The 21091-nt window shown below is 39.3% G+C and overlaps 1 protein-coding gene across 1 annotated transcript in view; it reads right to left on the minus strand.

Annotated features, from left to right (window-relative positions):
• Window positions 1-20374, minus strand: part of tmx3b (thioredoxin related transmembrane protein 3b) — a 30727-nt gene extending 10353 nt beyond the window's left edge. The window contains exons 1-13 of the mRNA XM_079662167.1: window positions 20250-20374; window positions 19934-19991; window positions 19388-19427; window positions 17929-18052; window positions 16742-16787; window positions 14553-14633; window positions 13533-13632; window positions 13268-13345; window positions 12866-12932; window positions 8078-8176; window positions 5018-5075; window positions 4749-4802; window positions 1394-1450 (exon numbers count right to left, since the gene is read on the minus strand). Coding sequence (XP_079518293.1) covers window positions 1394-1450; window positions 4749-4802; window positions 5018-5075; window positions 8078-8176; window positions 12866-12932; window positions 13268-13345; window positions 13533-13632; window positions 14553-14633; window positions 16742-16787; window positions 17929-18052; window positions 19388-19427; window positions 19934-19991; window positions 20250-20346 — 959 coding nt within the window. The 5' untranslated portion in view covers window positions 20347-20374. The remainder of the gene's footprint in view (window positions 1-1393; window positions 1451-4748; window positions 4803-5017; window positions 5076-8077; window positions 8177-12865; window positions 12933-13267; window positions 13346-13532; window positions 13633-14552; window positions 14634-16741; window positions 16788-17928; window positions 18053-19387; window positions 19428-19933; window positions 19992-20249) is intronic.
• Between the last annotated feature and the right edge of the window lie 717 nt (window positions 20375-21091).

Here is a 21091-nt window from a genome sequence, read left to right on the forward strand (position 1 = left end):
ATCTGCCGCCTAAAAAAAGAACAACTTGGTACTTTTTGATGAAATACTGTATATTTAAATCTGTAAACTAAATGTATGTATACTGCTGTTTGTGAGCTGAAACATGCAATTGTCACACATTGCCAGTTGGTATTACAGTGTTCTTTGTATTCATTCACATTCTATGATTACAACTCTCCCCTTCACACAGACTTTTCAGTCACCTCACATCTCTTCAGGTTTTTTTACAGCCCACAACGCATTCCATATAAGGGGTTAGTGATAATCCAACGTTTAGACAGATGCAGAGGCAGCCCTGGGCTTAGAGTGGTGCTCATGTTGTATATGTGTGGATGTGTGGATTCATGAGTGTTTCCATGTGCCTCTGGTGAAGGCAGGGGCAGCCTCACGCCAGAAAGAGGGCTGCCAGAACACAGTAATCGCTGTGATGACAGAAAGAGGGATAAAAAGCCATCAGATTTATTTCCCTGGCCCTCCTAAGGGAGAGAATTAGTGGCCATCGACAGGCCAGGATTTTATTCCTCAAAGGAGGGCAATTAATCCCACGCTACAGCAGCCAAATCCAGTCCTGGAGAGCCCGGCAAATACATATTGTATCAACTAATACAAAATTAGGAAGGCTAATCACCTCTTTTATTCTTACAATACAAAACGGTGCCTGTCTCGTGTCAGCCGTGCACCAGGAGTCTGTTGTTGTAATATTTCCAACATGTCTCCGACTGTACTTACCGCTACTTTTAATTACACAGGACTTAAACAACCGTGTCTGCTGTAATCTCCCTTATACAAACAATAAAATGCTCAAATTAAAATAACATCCTGAAGCGGTCCATTACGCTCAGAGATTCTCACACACACAACACACATAATTAGACACTGTACTTTAGTGGGTACAAAACCGACACGCCGACTACTACAGCCCTGTAACACTAGCGGGGTTCTGTCTAATTAAAAGTGTGTGATGTCAGCAGCAGCAGGTCCCCCCACCTCATAGCCCAACACACCAACAGGCGGCTTGGCTCTGTATCATTAGTGCTGCCCTTTGACAAGTTATTAAGACACATGGCCGCTATAGATCTAATCCATGCATAGCCTTACCCGTATATTCCTCATATAATCCACCCACTATAATGTACTTGCACAAGCAGATTTGTGGGAAGCTTTTTTTCATATCATATGCGAGTGTGATGGGTTTATATCTCCAAGAGCACTACAAAAAGAAATGACAGTTTGTGTAATTGACTTCTCCACAAGAGAGCATCTTTAATGGCAGCGGCTGGCATTACAAGTCAGTCCCGCGCTGCATAAGCAGCTGACAGAAGGTAATATGAGGTAGAGAAAAAGAGCAGGCTAACATGAAAAGAGAGAGGTGGGCTGGATTTGAAACACTCACCCCATAATGAGGCTGTTAATGTAGTCGTTCCCATCCATGTGGCCAAACTGGAAGTCTCTGTAGAGGGAAGACAAAGCAGTGGAATGAGTAAATAGCAAAAACAACTTACTGTACAACATACATATTTTCTCCTTCCTTTTTTAAAAGTATTTATTTTGATGTTATTTCTTTCTTATGTATTTTTCGGCATTTGATACCCATTGTCATAAATGATAATACATATTGATATAAACATGCAACACAGCACAATTCCCAAAGCGTTTTTCCCTTCCTTAGCGGACTCCATAAAAATAAGAACCTACACCCACAAATTTGACAGCACCTTGAATACAATAGCATGTTTCTGCTATGAGAAAAAATTAGATTTTGTCATGGCAGAAAGAGAAAAAAAATATCCCCAAAGCTCCGTCCTTTGCTGTCTACCATTTCTCCTCATCTTTTCCCCACCACAGAAAAGACTCAGGTGATTTATCTAAATGATAAGGCGGTAGGAGGAATTCAATTTGTATCTCATTGTGCTGCAGTATGTCTGGCAGAGTGTATTGTGGGAAGACTAGGAAAGTGTGGGGGAGGCGGTTGCACAAGTCCAGGAAAAAGCCAGTGACTTTCAATGAATGACTGATTATAGGGCCTCTACATGTATATTATATTCGTATAGCTACATCTCGCGCTTTTGTCCCCCAGGGTGCTTCAAAATACCGCCTGCCCTTACAGTATATCAATGACACCATTATGAAGACTATATCATAACTCCAGTGAAAGGCAATATTACATCACTCTTTGTTAGGTTTAATAGTGCTGACAATAGTGACTGGGAATAAAGCTCATCAAAAATATTCAACTTCTGGGACACACAAAATGTGAATTCCTCTACATTATCAATTCGAACAATATTCACAGATCCGTTTCCCATGAATGTCCATTTTCCCACTCCCACTGACATTTCTTGGCAAGGCTTTTGAGCAAACCGGCCAAGAAGGGCGAGTCAAATGACTCAGAAACGTTTATGTGAGAAGAGGCATGGAGCAAGAATGCACAAGAGTTGGAGATTTGTTCTAAATGTTCCCAATGGTAAATGCTTAAGTGTCTGCTACTCATTTAACTCGATGGATTTGTACAACTGAATGTCATTTTTATTGACGTTATCGGACGCGCCATGTGGTTCTCATGAAAAGAGTGTTTTCTAAAGGCAGATTTACAGAATTTATATTCCAGGGAAAGTGGGTGTCATGGTAAACAGCATTATATTGCCAACATAGAGAAGGTTGTTTATAATACACAATGATGGTCTTCAAGGAAAACCATGTCATTCATCACAATGAAGTTCTAAGCTCTCAACACTACGTGTGAAAACTGTATCTTTTGAAAAAATATAACAAACACAAGGGTATAGGAAGAGAAATCAATCACATACACAGATCACAACATACAATATTAAAGCAACTTTCTGTAATATATTTAGAAATCTTTCAAATAACTCAGATGGCCAGAGAGCACACTTTGCTGTTTAAAAAAAAAGCCTGGATAGCCTATTGGCTTGCATTGCTGGGTATTATCCATAATACTACCATGTGGGTAGTAGCTTTAAAATATTCTTATACCAATATTTATTTATTTATTTTGGCCAATCACAGCACAACAAAATGTAAATGCAACGTTGACCTTGTAAAGTTGATAAGAGAAACGTGTTAACGAAAAGTTTAACGGCATAAACATACCTTTAGCTTTTGTTTTGGCCTTCAAAGATATCAGGCTGTTCAGTTGCAGGTAGCATACTCTGGGTTTAGGGGATTTGCATTTAATACAGCACAAAAACAGTAAAGTTGCCAAGTAGAAAGCCAAAACAAAATGCTGAAAGACACGATGAAGCTCTGTAGCATTGAGGAGAACTACAGAATGGAGTCCTGTGGATTCCATAAATATAACCTTTTAAAACATAAAAGGTAACGTGTGCTTTAAGATGTTCTGAATGCCTTTGACAGGTAAAAGCATGTGGAAAGGTTATGGACAGGAAGTCAAAGGTTAGCGTTTGTGAGAAACTCTCAGTTAACAAGGTTTCATCTTGTCCAGTCTTGTTGCATCAAATGTCACACGTAAATGCCAACACAATAAGGAATGGTGCAGAATTCAAGAGCAACACACCCACTAACTGACTTTCCCACAGGTGTGATGTAGTCAAGTGCCTTTCCACACACACACAACCACACACACACACACACACACACACACACTAGTTCTTGATTTACATATATTGTTCTGTCAAAATGTTAGCACGACATATGACTGCATCAAACGACGTCGACGCATTTAAACGTCAGTCAGCACCTGTGATCTGTTGACTTTATGATTTGCCGCCGCCCATCACCGGGGGCGTCGCTGAAGAACTTGTAATTACAAGTAGCGTTTAGGTGTGTCAGAGCACTGCAGGCATCTCTGATCTCAGTAGGGATTCCGAAACTCAAAAGTCTTCACACAAAAAAAAAAGCACAGAGCTGCGTGGCGGATAGTAGTTCAATAGAGGACAGGGAGCTGTGTAATTCAATCGGTCCTAATGGGAATGCCTGGAGAGAGAGAAACGCTTTGATCATGGCGGTTTGAGAGGTATACCTAAAAAAAACTCTCTGATGAAGCAACATGGTCAATGACGGGGCACAGTGAGGAACTTAAAAGCAACATAATGATGAAAATGTGATACTTTTTTTTCTATGAATCCTTTAAAGGATGTCACCTTTCGCCCCGCGGGGAGTGATAAAAGATGGTCTTTTAGCGACTTTAGCCGATTCAAATTCGACATGTTTTCTTTACTAGCTGCCGACACTGAATCACAGCAGGTGTTTCAGGAGCCTAAAGTTAAACATTTAAGTGTCTGTGCTTTTGCATCATCTCCATTTTCTACCGTCTGCCTTAGCAACCTTTACAGTCCACTAACAGCGAAAATAACTATAATACAGTTGCGAAATGACACATTTAAAAGTGTATTTCCTCTTTGTATTCAAAGTCTTGTTTAATTGGTTCCTCTCCGGTGAGTGTAAAGGTTGAGCAAGGCGGAACTGTAACACAAAGGCTCATATCCAATTGTTATTGCACGATTGGAGCTGGAGAAAACTGAAAATTATGCAGTTATACCAAGCGAGCTGAGTTTTTGACTGACAGCTGAAAAGAACACCTATATTTGGAAGCTGACATTTTGCATAATTACCTTTCTACTGAGACTCGGAGATAACAGGCATGCCCTAGCAAAGGCGTAAAGTTGCTTGTGAAAAGACAGGCGGTGCTCCCTAGTGAGTGCACCATCCGCGAATAAATGTGTGAATCTTATATTCATCTTTGACCTCATGGCGTATCCGTGCCTCACCTGTTAAAATGTTCTCTGTATTCCTTCGCCACCCTCTGAATCAAGGTCTTTAATCTAAAAGCAAATGAGAAGAGAGAGAGAAAACACCACATGAGTCGAGGTCTAACCTTTATTCTTTCTTCTTCAGACGGATGCCTGTAATTTGTGGAAAAATCCAAACAATAAACAGCAAGTCTTATCTTATACTTGAAGGAACTTGAACTAAAATGTAAACAGTGGAAGCAATTCATCTTGAGCCAAGCTTTTTTAAATTTCACTGTTCTTTATACCTGCTACTATCCTCTGTGGGGTCCTTCTCATCGATGATTGCTATCGCCACCAATTTGCCTGTGGTGGAAGACAGGGATTACTAATCACACACACAGAAAGAAGGTGAGAAGACAATGGCAGGCAGATAAGAGGCTCTGGAGGAGAAAAATCTCCTCTCCTCTCCACCGAAGAGGAGAAAGACAGAGATCGCTTTATTCAATCACCACTCGAACATTAAGCTAGCTTAGGCTTTCTACTTGGTCGATCAAGTGGTCAATTTCTGGTGGAAGAGCTTTTTCTGTGCCATTCAAAAATAAAAACGGACAAATAGGTCTACTATTATACAACTCAAAAGGTGTGTTGACTCGTTTGACTTGGTTGTAAGCTAGATAACCCCTTGTTTCTCGGATGAGGGTACCAGCCTGCCCCCTGGTGGCCAGTAATGGGTGCAAGGCCTGAGGTTATGTAAAGGAATTGGACAACCTTGTATCATGACAACAAATAACAAATGTCACCTTGCAGATACTGATTGTGGTATGCATTGTGAAAAAGGAAGAGAAGCTTAAGCCACAGAAACAAACATTTAAACGTTTAATGTGTTCGAGAGCTAAAGTAGGAGAATACTCCTAAATATTCAACTCATCATATCATTCCTATAAAAGTCGATTGTATTGCTCTATGAATACAGTAACAAATTGTTTATGTATGCTGTTTTTCTTTCAAGAGAATACAACCTGCAAAAATATGCATAATTGACTCTTTGTAGTGCTAGGTGCACAAAATGTTCTGTTGTTGTGGCTGCATCCTTTAAAAAATAGATCCCTTCTGCTATGCTGCTTAACTACAGAACCCAATGAGCCACATTCATTCCAACTGAATACATTGCCAACATCTAAGGTTTCAAAAAAGGGGACTACTTCTTCAATGATTCGATTGGCTTTCCTGGCTTTTTTTGTTGGACTTTATTTGAGTGATAAAACCATTTATAATACCCATAGATTTTCAGTTTCTAAGACCTCTAGTGTATGAATAATCATTTAAAACAGTTATTTTTAAAAGGTATTCCTGTAAAAGCTTGAAGAAATAGCCAATAGCACTCACACCCTTCACTGTGAAGTGTTGTAATCAAATTCACAAGACATCCTTCTAACAACTCGCCTGATCATATTTCTTTAAATGTGTTTAAAGTGTATTTATAGACCGGATCAGCAAATGTTCTAATTCATAGGTTTATGGACCGTTTTGTTTATCCAGCTAACTGAGTCGATTTGACTGTTGTGAGTTTCACATTCAGTGATGTTATGCAGAACATTTGATGATGTCAATACAAATCTTAAGAAAGATTGACACCAAAAGTCAAACTTGTATTTGTTTTTGGGGTAATCGTGACCCTCTTTCACTGTGGTTTTGTACATTACTTTAACAATGCTGTTAAATGGATGCTGAGTAGTGTCTTTTCCAAAGGGGTGGTTTGTTTTCCTTGTTATCGGAGAAACGTTCCACTCTCTGCCCCTGAAAATCAGCCTTCTAATCTGCCTATACATCACAAAGTAAACAAAACCGTTGAATCTGTCAAATAGATGTTCAATAAGCCACTTATCCACGCCTGCCTCTGTCTGCCTGCCTTCTGTCCCTTCAATTCGGACTCATAAAAAGATCTAAATTCCAGCTTGAGAGTATTCATTGATTTCAGTCACACTGCCATTTGAACATATGGACACAGACTTGTGTGGGACGATGCTTTAAAATGTCTCTCCTGCACGGCAAAATGAGCCCAAGGACATGAAACTTAACACTTGATTGAAAAGACTGGAACATCCTGCTCTGTTTTCACAAAGTCACTTTAATCTAAATGTTATTTAGGCTGAAGATACGGACTTTGTCATCTTTAATAAGCCACATCAGCAACAAATCCAACCGCCCATACTGTGTCATTTCTCTCAGTCAACTGCACATAAAGAAGTAATATGCTGCAGCTAATATTAGAAAGCACCGCTTTTCTGTACGCTGAGCATCAATTTACTGCCGTTTAAGAGACAGTTTGTATTTCACTCGAGCTTATATTTCCTGTGGGAGAGACAGTGTATGCACATTTGAGCACTAGAGCAACACGGTCTAAACCTCAAAGTGATAGACTTTGCTATCATAGCCACAGTTAATGGTGGTATTTTGTACAAAGAGCTTTTTACAGGAGCAAGTCAAGGGGGCTTTCACACCTAACCTGTTCAGATTGATTAATACAAACAGTTCTCCCGGTGAGGGTGGTTTATTTTGGGCTGTCGATCAAACTCTGGTGCTAACCAAACAACCAAAACGGTTTGAAAAAGTTATTCCTCCATCCGCGTTCAAGTAATCTGTGGTGCGTAGTTTTTTGGAAAGCAAACTCATTTTGGTGATTTTATGATACCAGAAATGAGTTTTTGTTTCATAACATCTTTGTTGTAAGATTTAACTACTTTTGTTGATCATGAAACCTGCTGAATAGTGACATTACACATGATTGCATAAGTCCATGTATCATTTGTTAAATATGGTAACATGAATGCACGTAACCCGTTATTCTTACTGTTTATTCAAAGTCAAAAGAGGTTCAAACGGCTGTCCCTGTGTACTTTGTCAGTTCAAGTCCATAAATAACATGTGACAGGGATCCCACTGTTGCAAGACCACAATCATTAATCCCTCTAACTGTCATTATTCACGGCATGCAGTGTAATAACAATGATTTTTGTTGTAATGAGTAAAAAAGGGCAAAATAAAATGAATGATGTTTAAAAATACAATAGAGCTGAAACCATCAGTTGCTTAAAAAGGCGAAAGAAAAATAATTTACATTTTAGGAAAAAACATTTTCTAGCTTCTAAAATGAGAGCATTTCTTACCTGTATTGTGTTGTGTTAAAGTAACTAATATATTTTGGGTTTTGAAGACATTGAATGAATTGATTAACAGTTTGTTAAACCCCTTACATTAGACTACACCTGTGTACATGACTACTATAGGAATGTGTTTCTTGAAGTCATAATAAGATTAAAGAAATGTGTGGAGTGAAGAAGATATTATTGAGACTTGACTCATACCTGTTTCCCCGAGCTCATACAATGTAAAGCCGTCGATCTGAAGGTATCCTTGGAAGCGCTCCTTGTTAACCCAGGATGACAAACTAGCATCTTCGTACTCTGCAAAACAAAGAGACGGTATCTTTCAGAAGCACAAAATTGAAATTCAACACACAGCCAGTCAATATTAAAAGCACAGCACAGCCGCGTATTGATGCCATGGATTGTAAGAAGATCACAGTGTTTACCACCTGTACGCTCTCTGGGGAATAAAGAGTGGGACTCAAGGTCAGTTAAACAACAATCAGATGTTGTTTTGACAGGGAGCTGCTTCTGGGTTAAACAGGCTTTTTTGGTTCTGAAACAACCTATGGATTATGGATCAGATCGAGTTTATAGGGAATCAATCCAGACGTAAAGAACTAAATGTATCACTTTGGATGTTAAACCATATATGAAGGTACATTTAGTTCAGTAAGGATTCACAACATGCATTCATGTCCTATTTATCAAATAACCGGTCACAAAAATAGTCATTTTCATTCACAATAATCTGCAACACTGGCTCACCTAACCTCATTTTTACAGCTATTAAGCCTTTCTGTTTAATAAAAACAACACATTTGGTTTGTAAATGATTCTCAAAGCGTAGGTACATTTGTTTGGTGGATGCAGTTTTCGGCAGATTTCACACATGTGGTGTGAATGCATAATTCAACGGATGCATTAGGCAAATAGAAGAATACAATAAAAAGGATCGTCTCCTGACTGTTAACCACATGTTTTTGCTAGCCTAACATCTGGAGGCAACATGCAAACAGGACCCTTCTGGCCCTCCTGGGTATAAATAGGGTGCAGCGAGGACGTTGAAACCCTTTTTCCTTCGACTGAAAGAGGCTACAGGATGATTATAATTGATGTCAAACAAGGCAGGGACCTCATTATGACATGTTAATAAGTTATCATGACCTTTCTGCTACTATTACAGCAATTACAACAACAGGGATGACTTTAACACGGTTTCTTAAGCTGCGGGACAGGAACACGAAGCCGAACATGACAACCCAAAACCTGAACACGCTTTTAAACCCCCCGAGGTCGTAGCTTATACTAGAATCAAAATGGCCTTAATGCATTGCAATCTATTCCTCAGTGCTGCTGCTGCTGCTGCTGTGCAAAGACAGATTTATTGTAAAGCTGCTGAGTCAGTCAATCCGGTAGACATTCCAGAGAGTTCTTTCCACAGATGTTCTGGCTTTGTAGACAGCATGCAGCTGTAGCATTCCGAGGAGCGAGAGAGAGCGAGCCAAAGGCCCCATACTGGGATGGTACAGCCTGATGAACCTCTACATCGACTGAATCTACTTCACCTTGAGGCAAATTAGAGCGGCTCTCGTCCTGGGTGCCAACCTCGCAATCACCATAGCGCTCTACAGGAGCTGTCAGCCCAGAGTTCACACAGCGGGAGACTGGAGAGGAACATGAGGGGCAGGAGGGGGAATAGCAACAGACAGTGGGTGGAGCGAGGATGATGCAGTGTCAGAGTTTTGAGCGCGGGGGAAGAGGCAGCTCTGACACGTCTCGAGGATGGAGGTTAATGGCGTAGACGACCTCCAAGACAATGCAAATAGCGCAGAAACAAAAGCAGAGAAACGTGAAAGAGAGAGAGAGGAGGGAGAAAAATATCAAAGATAATTCAAACACGGGAGGAGGCAGAGGCTGAAAAGATTGATAAAAGAAAGCTTGGTGCTATTGTTGGACCACATGTCTCACTTTCCTACGATATACAAAAAGGATACCCTTAAAGACAAACAATGACAATTCTTTAACTAATTTCCCAAAAATGTAATATAATCACAACAAATAGCTACAGTGAGGGATGGGAACCATGTCATCTGTATATCATTTCTTGATATGGGAGAAAGCTGGTTGTTTCGCATATTCTCCAGCCTAGCGTGTCAGCATGCTAACATTTGCTAATTAAAACAAAGTGCGGATGAGGCTGATAAGAATGTCATTAGTTTTGTAGGGTATTGGGCCAGAAACTTAATTATTGGGCAGATTACAATTCTTACCAGATGATGGCGCGAAATGTAAATCAGGGGATCCACAAACTTACAGTTCATCCTCTGGGGACAATGAATGATTGTTAGGTTATGGAAATTCATCACATTGTTGTTGATAAATGTCACTGAAATTCAACAACAACATTTCAACCTCATGGTGACTTAAGTCATTTTGATTCATCCTCTGGGGACCATGAATATTTGTAGAAAATGATGGACTAATAACACACTGACCTGAAAATTGCAGTTTGAAAAATCAGGGGATCCACAAAGTTACTAGAGTTAATCATTTGGGACACTGAACACTTGTACAACTTGCAATCCATCAAATATGTGTTAAGATATTTCACCAACAACCAAAAGTGTCCAAATGTCAACCTCATTGGGAACTAAAGGATCAGTAAAGTCAATAAGATGTATCCTCTAATGTGTGTAGGCAGCCCCCCCTATATCTGCTCAGACATTTCACGAAAAGAACATTAAAAGATTGGATTAGTGGGGATGTGTGGAATATATGGTCGCACTTCAATTTGTCATCCACACCAACCTGGTTGACTTTGCCAATTCAAATAACCGCCACATGTCATTGGTGTGTTATCACTTTTTTAAGTGTGATGTCATCTTGTCATCACAATTATGGACTGTTAATCCGCCTGTCATTTAAGTGCTATCAATAAATACATGCAAAGTAGTGCTACCACACAGCTGGCTGCGTGATGTGCCCATCCATATCAGGCGAGTCGAGGCCAAACCATAACCCACTGAAACAGAGTAAGCCTGATGCTCAGCTTATGAGTATTAACTAATGTGTATCACATTCAGAAATGTTTGAAAAAAAAACAACATTCCAGATGTTTAGACTTAACATACATCCTAATTATATTTTCCTTGTCTTCTCACAGCTCTAGCCCTGAAGGTATCACTGCAGACACACACACGATGATCAAAACACTTTTGGCCCTTGAAGCACAATAACAGCGCAGACCTGTACAGCAGTCTGAAACTGAGGATAGAGTTATTAAATATGTATGAGCCTCTGCGCTGTACTATATTTTAACTGCGCTCTTCAAAAAGTGATGCTGCTGTTTGTGATGTGTACTAAACCAATCAAAGCTCAATGAAATGTCAAATATCCTTTTACACAAAGCGAGGGGCCGTGTTTGGACAGTGCCGTCTGCTCGGCGGTGTCTCGTGCTTGAAAAAAACACAACAAGCCAGACCTGCACAATGAGAAGAGTAAATGTGCTCGGAATTTCTAATAAGTATTTGGAATCTGAATCGCAAAATGAATACAAAAACAAAGAGGGAGATGGTATATTCTAAAGCATATGCAGGCATCTGTAGCTTGTAGATAAACAACACAGCTAGTGTGCAGCCTCACACTTCAATAAACGTCACATCTGCCATTAAACAGTGAATGCCTATGCAAATGTTTAGCCAAATAGCATCCGATAAAAACAGCCCGACAGAACATCATGCAAACTGAAGGACATAAAACCACATAAGACGCCTCAGCCTCATTTATACCTTAATTTAACCTCCAGTCAGGGTTTCAGTGAAAAATCCTCTGACAAACACACCTGGAGAGAAACCAAATGCCGAGGACTACTGCTGGAAAAAAAGAAGAGAAGAAGCAGACTACTTTCTCTACTGCAGAGTGGGGATATTTCTTTGTGAGCTGTCATTGTAGGTAAGTGCTTAATGAGCTGTACTCATTATTTTCCATTCATTTTCACCTACAATAGCCAATAATAATTAGAGAATTTTTTCCTTCAACGGTTTCCCGAGGCTTAAGGGGGAAAGTAGAAATCTGCAGTGTGAGGAAGGACACGACCATGTCATCCTGCCCCGCTGCTGGCCTTCTCAGCGCTTGACAAGCTTAATATGCCGTCGCCATGGCAATGCTAGACATTTGCCACATCCTCCGTATCAAGGTCCTGGAGGACTCTGCGGAGTGTGGAGTTTTTGTCATCAACGTCTGCTGTGGCGAGCCTCGACTGCTGCGATTCTGGTGCCGGAAGCCCCCCTTCCGTAACGGTCAAGTGGAGCAGTTGGAAGTGAACTCTCAGACGATGGAGGAGTTGAATTTTGTTCTGCGGGCGCTGCACCGTGCACCGAATCTCCCCAACAGTCACTACTGGGGCCCATTTGTGCTGTCACTGTGTCTTGATGCCGTTACCTTCCGTTTCCAGCTCCCAGCCAGGGCGCACAGAAGCAGCAAAATACAAGACATCATGGAGGAATGTGGGGAAGTCACATTGTTGCGCTGAGAAATTGGGCAAAGCCGCTCGTCTAAAGCCCTTGTCACATATGATTTCTTGTAAAGACTTGATGGCTGCTTCAGTGATTCAGCCCCTGGATTTAAATGACTGTATATACAATACCAGCTGATTTCTTTGGGTTTAACTGCGGTCTCTCACGCCCCCATCCACCCTGGCGTGCTATGCATGTCCGCCCAAAGTCAAATCACCACAACACGACTGGCCTCACCGCACAAACAATAGTGGGCAGTGCCCTGGGTGCTTTAAGATGGGCCAGGCACACCATAACTCAATGTGGTGAGGAAGATGAAAAACCAGTGGAAGAGTCCGGAAAACTAAAGGAACACAGCTAGAGAAAACAAGACAGAGAGTAGGACACACAGTATTCCACACTAGTCCTTTATACATTTTCTTGGACCTTTTTGTCGTCTAATCAGACAAAACTGCAGCAGTGGATGAAGACAAGGTAACAAAATACTCACCATCATAGGTGAAGTAGGCTCCATCCTTGAATACTACAACCGCAGGAAGCTCTGGCAAAGTTACTGACTGAAAACACAAAAAGATATTCAAGTCAGAACCAAGTCCAATATATCATTTTTACTCTAGGAATGTGTGGGCACCTGCAAAATGTTGAACAAGACCGTTTTGAAGCAAACTGTGAAACTTGTGCTGTTTTGCATATTGCAGAGACAGCAACGCTGGTATCCAAATGCAGTTGTGGGAGGATGGCTAAAAGAGTTTGAATGATTTACTTTAATCTCTAGAAAGTAGCCATGACGTGTCAACTCAAGAGTTTCAGTAGCATACGATGGAAAAAATATACAAGGGATTTCAGTTTTCTAAGTTCATTTAATAAAGGAATGCAAATTAAAAAGCGTTACCTCTGGGAAGACCACCTCTGAAGCCGAGAAGAAGTAAGTGTAGACGATGAGCTCGGAGGCTACGTCGTTGTACTTCTCCTGCAACAGCAAACAAGGCTTTAAGCACAAAGCTCTGGATACATTTGTGTTTAACAGTTGTACATGCCGTGTCCCTACGAGGAACAACACAAAAGCTATTGTTTGTTACAACAGCAGTACTTCTTTCGTTCAATCAATTCACAGTTTTAGCATTGAAGCTGGGTGCTTGGATGTAAATGGCGCTTACTTTGAGGGGAGAGTCTCCACCGACATACACAAAGAGCACATCATGTCGTTTCATCATGTGCTCGAACATCTGCTTGCTGGGAAGTGCCCTCACAGCCGGGCTGCGGAGGGAAAAAGAACCAAGGCAGATTAGTTCAGGACAGAAATGGAACACTGATGCGTTAACTCAAGCTAAAACAGACAACTCTGTTCTTGATCCAAACTGTAACTCTGCCCAGAGGAAGATTCTTCTGGGCTTCACTTTATGGAGACATCAATTGGAAACAAATGTGATTAATTGGAAATAAATTGTATGTAAAATGAAATGTTACACACAATATATCCACCAAAAAAGACACTGCAACGATTTGGACTTGATATTGAATATTCCTTTACATTTTGTAATCTACAAGAAGAAACTATTGGCCATTTTATTGTATGAGTTTGTGTGTTGTAGAATATTGTGGTATGATGTAGAATGTTTTATTAGCAGAAAGACGTGACCAAAGGTTCAACCCTCAAACTTCAAGACATTCTTATGTTAACAATATATTAGCACTATAAACATTAGGAATAAGAAGGCAATCAAAACTAATTAGACATTTAAAAAATATTAAATCTGAAGTATCAAAAAAAGTTCTTTCATTTTTTCTTTTTCTTTATTTACTTGATGTAATGTTTAATTGCTTGTCTGCCCCTGGACTTTGTTGTATGTAGAATGTATGATGTCCATGTATGATTTTGAATAGATGAATAAAAAAAAAAAAAACTCTGTTCTTGATCTCTGTGCTGGTGGCACCATCCAGTGGATATCTAGCAACTTGCAGCCCTGAAGTCAGAGCCAAGCTGGGGGGGGCATATGTCAGGAACAGTCACAGTAGCACAAACTGGAGCTTCAGAGCGGGAAACCCATTGAGCTATGAAAGAAATATGGCCTGCGTTGATAAGCTTGCTTGGATTGGTTCTTATTAGAGCAGCTCGGAAATAAAGACAGTTGTACTTATTTTAATTTGTATTTTGAATGTGAGAATTGAAGGCTTACCCTGCCACTCTGTTGGCAAACTCTACGATATCGTCTTTTGTCCTTGGCCCCTTGTAATTATAGGCCAGATCCCCCTTTAACCTTGAACAGAGACAGAAACAAAACACGAGTGAAAGGCTGAGCATTTAAATGAAACAACATTCATTATTTTGGGCTGTCAAATTGCTGCTGGGTGAAGACACTGATCGAAACATTCATGTGAAATAGAAGTAATTAGAAATCATTTGTATGAAATTGAATTTTGCATTTGGGATATTGGTTTGTCAGAAAAACCTCATTTAGTGTGCATAAGAGATAGAATGTTGCAAAAGAGGCAAACTAAATCATTTCATTCGTGAATGGAGAGAACATTTTGCGGCAACTATTTTGATGTAATAAATTTCGTTGTTTGAATCAAGCAGAAATGACAATTATTAGCTCGTTCCAGCTCTAGTTTCTCTGCTTTACACACTCATGGCAACTTCGGTACACCTTTCTAAAACTGGGTAGGAATGAAACTCCTCTTTGCACCCAGAACAGCATTTCAACAAATTCAACACTGCAGATTGGCTGGCTGCATATTCATGTGGCAAAGTCTCCCTCTCCATCACATCCCAAAGGTGCCTTCTGTCCGATTGACTTCCTAACAAATGAGGAACTAATGAGGTGGCCACTGAGTGCATCGCTGTGAACAGAATATCTTTAGCTATTGGACACCTGGGCCTTTTAAACCTTGTTTGTGGCATTCCCCCCCCCGATTCTTTACTAAACAATTGATAAACAGAACAAAAATGTATCGATAGCTTAATCAATAATAATGAACAATCATTAGTGGCAGCTCTACTTCAGCCCATTAAAGACAGCACCTGTGTTCGGCTCAATTAAAGCCGAGCATTGCAACGCCAACCAATCTCTTACAAGGTGCTCTAATGAAACAGCAAATCTTTAAAGAAAAGCTTATTCATCACAAAAGGTCGAATTCATCTAAAGCCTCTCACCTCCCCTGAAAAACAACAGCAAATGACTGTCCCTAATTGAGTTCCATCCAGAGAAAGTGCTGGAGTAGAGCTCCTAGAAAAAGCAGAATGCATTAAGGATTGCTAAGGTTGCATCAGCCCACAGGGCTTAATGAACTCGGGAGGGGGGGGGGAACTCTAAATCAAGTCACCGAGGGAGGTATCTCGTGTTCTTCGACGGGTGTTTCATCACTTGCTTGGTTTAATGTTATGAACCCTGCCGTGATCCGGTGGCAGTTTCCCAAATGAGCTTGATTATGAGCCCATTATGGCAGCGTGAGGATAAATGACTCGGTTTCAAATACATGGAGGAGATTCTTCATATGGGATGATCATTTCTCTCAAGTCAACATGAGTTCTGATGCTGAACAGCTGGCGTCTACAGTAAATCATTCATTTGGACATTTGAAAAATGACATTTCAGAAAACAAGCGGAAGGAAAATCAGTTGATATCGTTGAAATAGTATCAAGCACTCCTGATTTCTTAATTAATACAAGATACACCTTAGTGATTTTTAGAAAGACCTGAAAAAGTTAGATAAAGGAGCCTCATTTCAATTTGAACAATTTATCGCCCAAGAAAAATACAATCAACGCATTCAGGAGAGCCGTATCTAATGCAATTGAGCTCAAAAGGTGTGAAGAGAGTCTGTCACTAGTAATGCCTTAAGGAAGCGGCAACAACACCTTGTTCCCGCCTGAATTAGACATCTAACGGCATCTCAAAAGGCCAAACCTCAAGGGGAAAAAAGACAACAAGCAAGTAAAACAATCCTTATAATAACACAATACAAACTTAAGCCACAATATAGTATAATACAGCAACAAATTGCACCCTCAAAAAATGCCCATGGATCAATGCCTCTGACACAGGATTATCAAATACTAAACACGAGAGGCTCTACAGAGTAATCTGCATATTGTTTTAGACTTATAATCATACTGTGTCCAGAGCCTGCAGGTCTGTGCAAAATTCAATAAGCTCTTTAATCTTATATGGATTTATGTAAGCCTATTGAAAGCTGAGGTTAAGAAAATTAAGCTAATTGAAGTAAGCTTGGCTGTATGTTATTTTATATATGATTACACTAAACTTAGCTTTGAATCCATCTAAATAGTCAACTATGGCTTTGTTCAAAAAAAGGTTTAATTTAAATCAATGTTCTGAGGCACAAAGTTAGAGAGTCACTTACAGTTTTATCGTGGGGTAACCTCGAACACCGAACTCTGACGCCATTCCTGCAAAATAGAAAAAATATATAGCATCTCAAACGAAAATATATTATTATACTGAGAACCATCTTTCTCTTCTAAAGGTTTGGAAGTTATCCTGTTTTCATCTTCTCACAGGGTTGAAATAACTTCTCTAATTAAGATTCAGCGAGTGAGTTGGATCAGGAAGTGGATGGAACATTTGAATCTTAGGGATTTGAGCCCATTTGTTTGCCAATAACAAGATGAGTCAATGTATAGCACTCTCACGTAGCTACAGAAATGTTGTAGCTAAGCTAAACTAAGCTAATGGCTAAATTAAAATGACATAAATAAATGAGGATTATATCAACGTCTGCTACAATCTCATAAGCATATTTCCCCAAAAACTGAACTATTCTTTTTAAAAGCCCCATAGATTATACAATTTATTTTTACATTTATTTATTCTAGTCCTGTTTCAAATGTTAGTCTTTTGTCATATATAGCCAACCTTATCCTGTGTTTATTAGGCACTTAAGGATACTGTTCGCTAGGGCTGCTCAATTAAATCGTATTTTAAATCACAATTACGATTTTGGCTTGCAACGATTATGAAAACAACATAATCGAAAATAAAACAAATTTTTTTTTTTTATTAGTTTTTCAGTTGAATTATATTTAGAGTTCAGGGTAATCAACTGTCAAAAACATACTGTTAAAAAAAAAAGTTCAATAAATGGATGTTTTCAAAGTAAATGGATAATAGTTTTTAATAATCCTTGACCCAAATAATCGAGATTATGATTCTTGCCATAATCGAGCAGCCCTACTGTTCGCTTATTGACAGGTAATCAATACGATAATGGATCATTCCAGTCAGCACATTTTGATGCAATTTATCTTAAAGTGTACTCACAACATTCATATTTTCCTGCATGGGTTAGGGTTAACCATAATATTGACATATCATGGTAATGTCACTATGAAATAAAAACTCTTATCTTCTTTATGTTGGTTTAAAATAAGACCTGACCTGAGCTGAGCTTTTAACATTCAAGGCATCATCATGTTGTTGAACAACACCGTCAATTAGTCTGATCTATATCTGTCTCCAGCACATGAAATATTCACCTGGGGACTAACAGTCTCCTAGGGAAGACCTTGAGGTGCTTTATCGTCTACTCACCAGAGTAAGCCGTAGCATCCATCTTTCCCACGCGGACCGGCGATCCGGAGCTCTTCAGTTCTGCTCCCACATCGTACCACACCGGCTCCAGCTTTTTACAGTATCCACACCATGGGGCATAGAACTGAAAATAACAAATAGGAAGAAAACTTTAAAATAATGTAAACATGTTATATCATGCAAACTATAACATCATCTATGTAGTAAATAACCAAATCGACATTATATTTACATATGTATTTGTGTGCATTATTGTGCCACATCATTTTGATCCTGTGCGCTAGGCCAGCCAAGGTCTTTTTGAACAAACTCGCTTCCAATTAATCTAACACAAGGTATATTTCACATTGACCTTACTTCGTTTTTGTTTTGCTTTATATGACCTCGCAGTGATTTAAGAGCTTCCTTAGTGCTGCGTTGTTGCCCCTATTGTACTTTTAAAAACAATGGTATTGAGTATGACCTCAAGGATAGATTAAATGGAATAAACGACAACACTACAAACTTAAATAATGGTCATAAGGGCTATCTAAGGTACATCTTAGACTTTCAACAAATCATTTATAAGTGATAAGTTGTGTACATAATTTACTTATAATTCCCTTTTAATTTTGTAGGGCAATCTTGTCAACAAACAGTTACTTATTTTACATATCCGGAAATTATTGAGCAACATTTTATTCATTTAGGGTCATGTTTATTTCCTCCTGGTAAATACAAGTCCAAATCTCTACTCCGTGTTTTGCTCAGCTTTTGGTCAACACTACCTCCTAGTAGTGTATAGTTGGTTTATTTAGAACTTCTACTGATCTGTGGAGTCTGCTTATAAAAATGATAAGTATCATTTTGAGTTAATCACTTTAAACCACACAGTGGAGCTTTCAAAATATACATACAGTAAGTAACTGGCGATAATTCAGGTATATTCTATAACATTAGATCAGTTCAATGGAATGTCTTAATTCCCAAAAAAATAAGTATTTGAGTTGAATATATTCCATGAATGCTCAGTTCTGAACACAGTGTATGAGAAACAGTAACCATTTGACACAATATTCAAAGGCATAAGGACTCAGTGCTGCAACTCAAACTAGTAGTGAAGGCAGCTTTGAGTGCTCAAACTTGATTTGCTTGAATGGTAACATACACAAACTCTGATATAAAGCCCTCCGAGCCCCCTGGCTTTGCCCGGCATGCATGACTTCTCATTCTCTAAATCACAAATCCAGAGGATAGTCTGCACCCCCCCTCCGGCCCCCACCCGCCTACCCCGACTGCTGCCACTTCCGCAAGGGATGATCCCGGCAGCGTTGTGTGTGTCTCTGTTTGTGTCTGTGTGTGTCTCTGTGTGTGTGTGTGTGTGTGTGTGTGTGTGTGTGTGTGTGTGTGTGTGTGTGTGTGTGTGTGTGTGTGTGTGTGTGTGTGTGTGTGTGTGTGTGTGTGTGTGTATCAGACTCACATCTACCAGCCAGACATCGCTCACTCTGGTGTCCTTAAATCTGTCCAAAAATAAGAATAAATCAAAGTGACATAAAGTGAACTACATGCTATTTTCTGTAAACTCATATTATAAAATGTGTGCTGCATGTCAAACATACACATAATAAAGACACAGTGGAAGAATTGATATTCAAACATGTAAATATGAGGGTCATTGTTCGTTAAAAGTAATGGACGACCCTTCAACTTAATAAAAGAGATTCAAAAAACACAAATACACAAGTGACAAAATCTCTACAGACATCCACAAGCATCCAATTAAAATGCAACTGGAAACCTGAGATGAAATCAAGATTACCCCCTTTAAATTGTAATTATGTAGCCCTTTGTTAACCCCTTCAAATATGGGGAAAATTGCATACAATCAAAAATGCACAAACTCCTCTAACAGAGAAGAAGTAAGCATCAAACGTAACTGTGATTTGCACCAACATGATGGCAATAGCACGTTATCATGTCACAGTGGCAGGAAGGTGAAATATAGGCAGAGGAGTGCATCACTTACGTGTCATCTAGATCTTCAACAAATGCAAGCACCGCTGAAGCCAGAAAAGCCGCGATAACTGCAACATTGAGACATACATTAAATCACATAAACGACATGTCATATTAACGTAACAACATCTTTACAGTCTCTATTGTCCAGCCCACCAGCCTGAAACCTCATGACTGAAGCATCACCAGCTAAAGCTCGTCCCAGCTAACTGAGCATCATTTCCCCTTCGTTTCGACAACTGGAGCTTTAAAGGTTCTATTAACATATGCAGTGGTTACATGTTTCATTTACCGTTGAATGTAAATGAATAAAAAAGTGAACGTACCGCCACAAATTAGGGAAGCTTTCACTTCAGCCATTGCTTCGAGTGGAAACAGCAGCAAGCAGGAAATACAGCTGCTAAATGTAGCCGGACTGCGCATGCGCGGGGTTACGCAGGCTCACAACAGCTTCAGGCCCTAACGGCTGCTTTTTATTTATTGTTTAATATTTAAAAATGATAAACATAAAACTGGATCAGTGTATTTTATTTACCATTGTTTTCCTGTTTGATGTTGTCAGAATCCGCACTCAATATGAAATCTAAATAAAAATATCGTAATATGCAAATAATAGTTGCTTCTTTTTTTTAAATTCAGTTTATATTTATTTGGCAATTAAACTGCATTTAACTTTATTAGGTTATAATACTGCCAGTAATAGCGAATACTCACCACAAGGTGGCGATCTAATAAAATGAATACAGGCAACAGTCCAACACTTCCTGTAGGCCAAAGTATCATAAAGTACTGGATTCAAAGTTATAATTGAAGTATTATCAGTAATGTGCTATTTATGTACTCCTATATCCTTAATTTACAATACCTGGCCCCAGGTTTAGGAATTTGCAGCATGTAATTATAATATGAAATAATAAATTACCAAATTTGATCAAATTAAAAGATAATATTTTCCAAGACTCATTGACATATTGTTGTGTATTATGCTTCATACGTTGATCATATGTTATGAATATAAAATATGTATCTGTAACGTTACTGTCAGGTAGATTTTGTGAAATAATTCCCTCTAAAGTAGAAAAGAAGCAAAAAATGGTGATACAGGTGCCTTGAAATGTAATAAAACACAGTATATCAAAAAATGTATTATCAAGATTGTTTGCGCAAA

The sequence above is a fragment of the Notothenia rossii genome (genome assembly GCF_949606895.1).
Source record: "Notothenia rossii genome assembly, chromosome: 12".
Taxonomy (NCBI): Eukaryota; Metazoa; Chordata; class Actinopteri; order Perciformes; family Nototheniidae; genus Notothenia; species Notothenia rossii.